We start from the raw sequence: 8,892 nt of genomic DNA, 5'->3' as shown, positions 1-8,892 counted from the left end.
CAGCAGCTCTTATCTCTCCTGCCTTTCCGGTCACCTTCTACCCTTCTCGGAACGAAGTACATACCCAATTTGACGACCACATTCATTCTCTCAATCACAAATAGCTTTCATTGTTTCTTTCGCTTCCACTCCTTCTGTTGACATTTGGATTTTGGGTAGAAAACTCGTATTTCTATTTTTGGACTCGGGCTTTTGTGCAGTAAATTCCATGGAAACGGAATCTGAAAGGCCAAGGCTTCGTTACTTCCGCTGTAGCTTCTGTAGACGCTGTTGTCGCTGTTTCTGCTGCTTCTACTCATACCCATAGCCCTAAACAAAACCCTAACCAGACTAGATACTCGATTGTTGTTTATGGATTCATCGCATGCTCCTTCAGGTCTCTCTCTAGGTTTTCACTCTCACATATCATCACCGTTGCCTGCGAAAATCCCGGCGTCAGTCGCCGAGGAATCTTTTTCATTTCAGATTGATTCCACTTTTTGCGGCTCCTCGAATCGAGTTCCTCTGCAATTGTTCCATCCGAAGGGTGGTCATCGGGTTGCGGAGGGCGAGGAGGAAGGGGAGGGGGTTTCTGAGCAGTTCAGCATATTAGGACACCGTATGTGTGTAAAGAGGGATAGGGATTCTCAAGCTTGCTTACCTTCGAAGCGAATTGCAATCGGGTCCGGACTTGAGGAGCGGCGCTCATGGGGTAACCAGCCTCCTTGGGACGCCGACCCAGAGGTCCTTGAAATTATGGAGAAAGAGAAGCAGCGACAATTCAGAGGGATTGAATTGATTGCTTCTGAGAATTATGTCTGCCGTGCAGTAATGGAAGCCCTAGGAAGCCACGTATCCAACAAGTACTCAGAGGGAATGCGCGGAGCTCGGTATTATACCGGCAATCGATACATCGATCAAATTGAATTGCTTTGTATGGAGCGGGCATTGGCCGCTTTTGGCCTTGATTCTGATAAATGGGGCGTGAATGTGCAACCATATTCATGTACCTCTGCAAATTTGGCAGTTTACACAGGGCTACCTGGGGATAGGATAATGGGGTTGGATTCAGCTTCTGGTGGCCATATGAGTCACGGGTACTATACCCCTAGTGGGAAGAGGATATCTGCTGCGTCCATATTCTTTGAAACTTTACCTTATAAGGTGAACCCGCAAACAGGTTACATTGATCATGATAAGCTTGAGGAGAAGGCCCTTGATTTTCGCCCAAAGATACTTATATGTGGCGGGAGCTCCCACCCACGAGAGTGGAATTACTTGAGGTTTAGGCAGATTGCAGATAAGTGTGGAGCAGTTTTGATGTGTGACATGGCTCAGATTAGAGGTCTTGTAGCAGCAAAGGTTTGAATACTTTTAACTTTTGATTGTGATGTAGTGTTTGGTCCTTTAGTTGTAGATAAGCCCAAGGACTTTTTTTAGTTCATTCGCTTGACATTGGATATTATTAGAAGGCCATACTTGTGTGGTTCCTGAGCATGTCAATAACCAAGTATTGGACTTGTTGCCACAGGATTGTGGTTTCTGCTGCTTATTTGGTGTTCAATTTTGTGTATTTGTTGATAATGAGCTTTGGTAACTACACAAAACTAATATCACGTTTGATTGATAATGCAATTTTATATCTCAGACATGTTAGAGGGTAACAACATGTTCAAAAAAATATTAGATTTAGGTGCTTTATAAGAAATTCTGCAATGTGTGTGAATTATATAATCGGAGTTATGTTTTCAGAAACGTAGTGTTGTAAACAATTAACCATATTTCTTGTTTTCTAGTTTTCGGAAAGGAAAATTACTTCCGAATGGGTTCTGAAGCTTTCAGTTTTCTGAAGTAAATGCTAGAATTTTCAATTTGAGAATGAATTTTGCAAGGGATGTAGTTGTCAGCGAGCGTTTATACTGATTCTATGATGTATTGTTTTGCTTTTAAGAAATCTGCTTTTAAAACCCATTTTCTTATGTAAGACCGTAACAATTTCATTTATACTTGTAAAGCTGCTGGATTCATTGATGGATAAGCTTTGCAATGATACCAGAATCAAAATTGTGAATGTTTCACACTGATTAAGTTTTGGGGGGTTTGATTGGTTATTTCTTTGTAGCATTATAGCATGAAAATGTTGTTTTTTGCTAACAAAACTAACTGGTGTTAATGTTTGATGTTTGGTATCTGTTGCTCCTTGCACTTCGGTGCCTCCACACATCTTTTGATTTTTTTCCCTGTTAGTACATCTTTTTCTTTTTTTTAAAAGCTGATTTGAAGGTATGACTGACCTGTAATCAGGGAGTAATGCCACTTGGTTCCACATATAACAAGGGAGTCTCTCTGCAACATTTATACCTTACTATGTGTTCACTGTTGTCTTCTACAGATATGTACAAGTCCATTTGAGTATTGTGATATTGTTACCTCGACAACTCATAAAAGTCTACGAGGCCCTAGTGGTGGTATTATCTTTTACAGGAGAGGTGCCAAGCAAAGGAACCATGGAATGCAGCTTAATCATAGTGATGGTATTAGCCCCTATGATTTTGAGGAAAAGATCAATTTTGCAGTATTTGCATCATTGCAAGGGGGTCCACACAATAATCATATTGCTGCTCTTGCCATTGCTTTAAAACAAGTTGCTACTCCTGAGTTCAAGGTATATATGCAGCAGGTGAAGAAAAATGCTCAAGCTTTAGCATCTGCATTGTTGCGAAGAAAATGCAGGTTGGTGACTGGGGGCACTGACAACCATTTATTGCTCTGGGACCTAAGTACTCTAGGCTTAACAGGTATTATGGTTCTTCCCTCTCCAGTAGACGGTGAAATTGATTGTGTGAATGTGTTCTTGCATTAGATATTTATCAGTCGGTTATGCGTATATTTTGCACTCAAAATAATTTTTTTTTTGATAATGAACCAGAACAAACGTATTTACGTTTTATTTTTATATTAGTAGCATTAATAAGTGCAGTTGCTCAAGTAGAGCCAATGCTGAGATTGACTTTCATTATGACCCCAACACCATCTTATGGGTAAAATTCTTGTAGCATGAGATGCAAACTTTTTCAGGGCCGCATCTCTGGCATGTAGAGGCATTTGCTAAAATGAATTATGACTTATCTGCCACAATGTCTGATGTGAGAATCCCACATCGGAAGTGAAGGTGTTCAATGTCTAGTTTATAAGTTGGGCAAACCTAACATTAGTCAATCGGTTTTCTAGTGGATAGTTAGGTCCAATCTTATTGGCTGGGCTTGGGCCTGGGGATTTACCCCCTCTCCATGTGAGCTTGTGTGTTCTGTTAGACCACCTTCCCTTGGGCGTGTACGGGTCTCGCTGCATCAGTTTGGTATCGGAGCCCGGTTCTGGAGTGTGTCTGTGTCTGTGTGACGGGCTGGTGTTGGTTTGTTTGGTGTGCCAGTGGGTCAGGCTGGACATGCACAAGGGCGTGCACGTTCTAAGTGTGAGGGAATGATGCGGGAATCCCACATCGGAAGTGAAGGTGTTCAATGTCTACTTGTCTAGTTTATAAGTTGGGCAAACCTAACATTAGTCAATCGGTTTTCTAGTGGATAGTTAGGTCCAATCTTGTGGGCTGGGCTTGGGCCTGAGGATTTACCCCTTTCTATGTGGGTCTGTGTGTTCTGTTAATGGTGCACCCACCTTCCCTTGGGCGTGTGCGGGCCTCGCTGCATCAATGCCACCTGAAGAATAATGTAGAAAGGGGAAGACTATGTCCTGTGCAACTGGGCCCTTTTGTTGAAAATTATCGCAAACTCTATTATTTCAAGCAATTATCTACATAATTGATTTGTACCATTTGTTTCCTTTGTCACTTTTCTATCACTTTGAGTTCCCATAGGGACATTATTTTAGTCGTTTACTTTAGCAGTACATAGCTGTCAAAAATGCTAGCTTTTGGAATAGGGAAGGTTAATGAATTTATAATGTCTATCAACTTGACACATGGAATACGTGTTTTTTTTCCCTTTAATTTTTTCTGCAAAGATTGGTGTGTGTGGGGAAGGGAGAATTGTCACTTGGTTTAACAAGAACCAATTCATCATTGTGTTTTAACCGGTTTATTCATATTTATGTGTTTTCAAGTCACATAAATTGATAATGTTTATGTAGACAGACACAAATGGAAGTGTCCATCTATGTTTTTATTATTATTGGTAGTGTCTTTAGACTCTTTACTATTATTGACATTATTGCTATGCTAACTTTTTCTAGGCAAGAATTATGAGAAGGTCTGTGAGATGTGTCACATCACTCTCAATAAAACTACCATATTTGGTGATAATGGTGCATTTTCCCCTGGAGGAGTAAGAATTGGTATGTAGTAACCTTTTCATGCTTTCTATAGAGACATTTATATTTTGTTTAATATTAATCTGAAACGTTCTTTCAGCTGCAGAAATGGTCATTGCTTTTGTTTTTTCTCAAGGTCTTGTCTTGCATGCATACTGCAAGTTAATTTCCTTATTATGATTCATTGGTTTGCAAGTCATTATTTAAGTTGTAAAGAGGACTCAATTACCAAATTCCTGTTTGTAGATTCATTTAAGTACAGGGAATACTTTTTTATTGGCGGCTTATAAGTAAAATATCATTGTGCTTCACTGAATGTAGCATCGTTATCTGCTTGAATACCTTGTATCTGAAGTTAGTTGTTCTTTGTTTTGGAAAAACATCCAACGGGATATTCACATCAAAATTCACCCCCTCCCACTGCCCCATTCTTCTCAGGTACTCCTGCTATGACATCACGAGGTTGTTTAGAGACTGATTTTGAGACAATTGCGGACTTCCTTATGAGGGCAGCCCAAATAACTAGTCTTGTGCAGAGGGAACATGGTAAAATGCAGAGAGATTTTCTCAAGGGTCTTCAGAACAATAAAGATATTGTTCAGCTACGAAATCAGGTTGAGACGTTTGCCTGCCAATTTGCAATGCCTGGATTTGACACTTGAAATACATTAGATAAGCAGCTTGCATATATCTTACTTGATATACTTGTGTCATCTCATCTGTAACTCATCTTCAACACCTCCACTCCTTGGCTCTGTTTGAGTTCGTTTATTCTTCTTCTTCTTTTTTCCCATATATAACAGAAAGATCAATCTTCTTGCTATGAAAGTTGCCAAAGTTCTACTGGTATCAAATAAAGAATTTCATTTTTTGAAGCAATAAATTGCATTTTTTGTGATTCTATTAAAGTCATAAACTACTCTTTTATCACCGACACCGTATATGTGCAGCTTAATGCCGACCCTGGAGAGATCCCTCTGCATCTTATCCTTTCTTTCAGAGGCAGTGTCTCTGAAATTTATTAGAGGCAAACAAAAAGATGTTGCAAAACAGGAATATATTTTCACCAAGCCTTTTGATTGAACATGCATGAAGGCTACCTTCTGGTAAAGCTTTGTTTATTAGTCTATCCTATTTATGTAATTATGTTCATGGTGGGCTTGTGTTGCCGCATGATGCTACAGTTCTATGTTTTCAGCTGTCGTTTCTGGTTTTATGAGACACAATTCTGACAGATATCTTGTTACCTTGTTACTCATGTACTCTTTAGGCACACACTATAATTAAGGCTGCATTTCCTTTTGTTGTCTTTCTCTTCTTGGGATCTTTCGTTACAAAAAGAGTTTCTTTTTCACCATATATAAAGAGGAGGAAGCAAGGGCTGGTAACTCCCACAGAATATTCTCTGTTCTTATCATGCAATTGTGTCTCTGCTTTGGTTTTAGTTTATTATTGTTTCTTTTCATCCATAGATTTTGTTGGAAGTTGGAACACTTACCTTTGATCTCGCTTTCTGGTGCAGTGAAGCTAATAATTAAACCTGCTGATTTTTGTCTTTATGTTTTCTTCTTTACCATTACTTTAATAGCTTTTGATTATTAAGCACTTTGATATTGAACCCTTGAGGTGAGGCAAACCATGAATTTCCGGCAAGGAGACAGGGCTGCAACCCTCAAACCCCAATTTTCTGCAATTTTTTTTTTTAATTTCTTAATACCCAAAAAAAGGGGAAAGTGTGAGAGAAAGAAGGGAAAGAAAGGGAAGCAGACATTGTCAGGGACAAAGTGTGCTTTGATGGTCAACTCCATTAGGCCATCAATCAGACAAAAGCTTCATAAGAGCAAAGAGAGAATAAGCTTTTAAAATTGAAATTGGCAAAGTAATCAAATTCGAAACTGGAACCAGAGGAACCACCTACATGTATTGACAAATAAAATACCAATGCAAGAACCCTAGTAAAGATTTGATTATGATGTTCTTCACTTCTTCTAACAACAAAACAAAGTTTCTTCCATCCCTTTTTTAAACCTTTATATCTCTTTCTCGGTTTATGATGCAGGACTAGTGGAATGAGTTATTTACAAGTAAACCAATTAGTAGGATTGGAACTCTCATTGTTAGAATTGCGCAAAACATAACACATAAAACTTGTTTCGACATGATTATCAAGATTAGTGATGCGACACAGTCTCACCTTGATTTTGTCAAATTACAATGTTTTGGCCTCAAATGGGCCTTTTAGGATTTTAAATTTTTTTTTTTTTTTTTGTAATTTTACACTTTTCATTATTAGGATCGTAGCCACTTCTATGATTCATTATCCTTTAATTAATCAAATTATTAGGGTCGTAGCCGCTTCTATGATTCATTATCGTTTGCTTTTGAAGAAATTAATCAAACTTGATAGTAAGGGGTGTTCACAACCGGTTTCGGTCGGGTTTTTTGTATAGATTTTTAAGATAAAAATAACCTACCAATCTGTCTATTTTTTTCGTTTTTCAATTGATCTTCACTAACATATCTTTGACGATAATCGACCAATCGGTTCGGTCGGTTCGATCCAAGCTTTGACGATAATCGACCAATCGGTTCGGTCGGTTCGATCCAAGCTTTGACGAAAATCGACCAATCGGTTCGGTCGGTTCGATCCAAGCAATTAATTTGAACAGCCCTACTTAATAGTGTTTCTTCTAAACGTTGTGATCGAAATCGTAGTTTTAATTTTCTCATTCTCTTGCATTTTTTTAAATCTTCCAATATCAGCAACCACAAAATGCAGAGAAACCACAAGGAAGGAAGGCATAGGTGAATAAAAGAAAATTAAAAAAAAGGAAAAAAAAAAGAAGGGTTAAAACTAAAAGGTAAAAGTAAAACCATCCCAACAACTGATTTTTCTACCTTGTAATTTTTTTCTCTCCAAAAAAAAAAAAAAAAAACCAAATTTCTCTGGTCTTGGTGATAACTGGTCTTCTTCTACTTTTACCTATGACTGCAGAAGTCCAAAAGCTTCTTTCTTCCTTCAACAATCTCATCAAACAAATCATCAAGCTGAGCAGCGATGTTATCAGCGCCAGATCTCAACACTCCTAAACACCCTCTCAAATTCTCCACCCTCTCTCTTATCCCCACCTCCCCTTCCCACTCCAAAACCCCACCTCCACACCTCCTCTCCAGTTCCCCTCTCAGCTCCTCCATCGCTGCCTTCGACCGCCTGAACTCGTGCATCAGAATCCCTGGCCGTCCACTCATCTGCCCTATCTCCTCAGCCACCCTCTGCTGCAACCTCGCCGTCGATATCATAAACGCCGACCCGAATAACAAACACCCCTCGTATCCTCCCCTTAAGAAACTCGATTCCGGCCAGCAATACACCATACCGTACAGCAAGATCATTAGAAGTAGAGAACTCACGTTCCTCATTGCGTACAGAACTCCTCGGAATCCGTTGAAGCCGTTGAGTTTCGATTCCACCGACACTTTCTCGTCGAAACGCAAAGAGAGTGATTGAATTCTTGTTTCCTTTAGAGCTCTGTTCTCCTCCTCCAATCCAACTGCTTCCCTGCGACACCCTGAAATCGCCCTAATCACCTGCTTCAGTCAATCGATCAGCCAGAGATTTTCAATCCAAACAAAAATCAAAATGATTGAGAGAGTGAATTTGAAATTTCCTGATTAAAGAATTAAGTAACCTGTCTGGAGAGTTGAGGGCTGAGTCGGGGATGATTGTCAAGAGAGTTTGTGATGTTGAATCCCGCAGAATAATAGTTTTCCATCCCAGAAATACCTGATTTGAGTACATGACAGGCTTCCCAGAGCTTAGAACTCTCGTCCATATATTCATCAAGCCACTTATCACCGACTGGTAAATGGAGTTTCTGGACAAGAAGGGTCAATTGGGAGTGGGAGGATCTGAGGAAGGAAAGCACCCTCTGGAGGAATTGGATTGACATGAAATTGTTTGAAAGATAAACCCTTTCGAGATCATCGATGCCTCTGGTGAGAAAAGAGTAGAACCCATTGACAGAATTTGTGGAAGAGGGATCCATTGTTGAAGAAGAATGAAAGAAGCACGAGATGGTTAAAATGTGAACGATTGAAAAAAAGAGGTTATATAGGGAGAATTGAGAGAAAGTGAAAGTGAAGAAGAAGAAGAAGAAGAAGAAGAAGAAGAATTAGAAGGAATATCTTAGAAGCTCAAGTTTCTAAGGTTGAAAAGGATTATTGGGAGCAATGATGGGTGTTTCCTATACAAGGGAAAGGATGATTGATCTTATGCCATTTTCCTTACCAAAGGAAGAGACTTTATATACTACTAACTACTAACCAATTTTAATTTTTGTACCCAACAAAATAACTTAAAAGTTACCCAAAAGAAAATAAAAGTGTGTGAATAGAGAGAGGGGTTTTTGAGATTTCACAATTGCATGAAATGAAAACTTAGTTGAGTTCCTTTCCAATTTCTTCCTTTTGCTTCTCTTTTTTTTTAACATTTTGAGGCATCATATAAAGTTTGTGTGTAATGGATCACATATATATATATATATATATATATATATATATATATATATATATATAATATTTGAGAGGCAT

General features: G+C 38.9%; 2 protein-coding genes across 2 annotated transcripts; one reads left to right on the top strand and one right to left on the bottom strand.

Moving 5' to 3' along the window:
- Positions 1-5,698, top strand: LOC120011379 (serine hydroxymethyltransferase 7-like). The gene is made up of 5 exons (XM_038862484.1): positions 1-1,341; positions 2,372-2,777; positions 4,225-4,326; positions 4,741-4,916; positions 5,253-5,698. The coding sequence occupies exons 1-5, from the start codon at positions 352-354 to the stop codon at positions 5,325-5,327; spliced, it is 1,749 nt and encodes a 582-aa protein (XP_038718412.1). The 5' UTR covers positions 1-351; the 3' UTR covers positions 5,328-5,698.
- Positions 5,699-7,014: 1,316 nt separating this feature from the next.
- LOC120010418 lies at positions 7,015-8,621 on the bottom strand. Its single transcript, XM_038861215.1, has 2 exons — positions 7,992-8,621; positions 7,015-7,890 (listed from the first exon to the last, which is right to left on the bottom strand). The coding sequence occupies exons 1-2, from the start codon at positions 8,346-8,348 to the stop codon at positions 7,282-7,284; spliced, it is 966 nt and encodes a 321-aa protein (XP_038717143.1). The 5' UTR covers positions 8,349-8,621; the 3' UTR covers positions 7,015-7,281.
- Positions 8,622-8,892: the final 271 nt, after the last annotated feature.

Source organism: Tripterygium wilfordii, chromosome 12 (genome assembly GCF_013401445.1).
Source record: "Tripterygium wilfordii isolate XIE 37 chromosome 12, ASM1340144v1, whole genome shotgun sequence".
Taxonomy (NCBI): Eukaryota; Viridiplantae; Streptophyta; class Magnoliopsida; order Celastrales; family Celastraceae; genus Tripterygium; species Tripterygium wilfordii.
This window is presented reverse-complemented; position numbering and strand designations above follow the sequence as displayed.

What these genes read in the sequence shown, in the direction of transcription:
- LOC120011379 (XM_038862484.1), top strand. Translation starts at nt 352, where the DNA reads ATGGATTCATCGCATGCTCCTTCAGGTCTCTCTCTAGGTTTTCACTCT. An exon ending in GAGGTCTTGTAGCAGCAAAG is followed by an intron (nt 1,342 to 2,371) that starts GTTTGAATACTT and finishes TGTCTTCTACAG; the next exon opens with ATATGTACAAGTCCATTTGA. An exon ending in CCCTGGAGGAGTAAGAATTG is followed by an intron (nt 4,327 to 4,740) that starts GTATGTAGTAAC and finishes CATTCTTCTCAG; the next exon opens with GTACTCCTGCTATGACATCA.
- LOC120010418 (XM_038861215.1), bottom strand. Translation starts at nt 8,348, where the DNA reads ATGGATCCCTCTTCCACAAATTCTGTCAATGGGTTCTACTCTTTTCTC. An exon ending in GCCCTCAACTCTCCAGACAG is followed by an intron (nt 7,891 to 7,991) that starts GTTACTTAATTC and finishes TGACTGAAGCAG; the next exon opens with GTGATTAGGGCGATTTCAGG.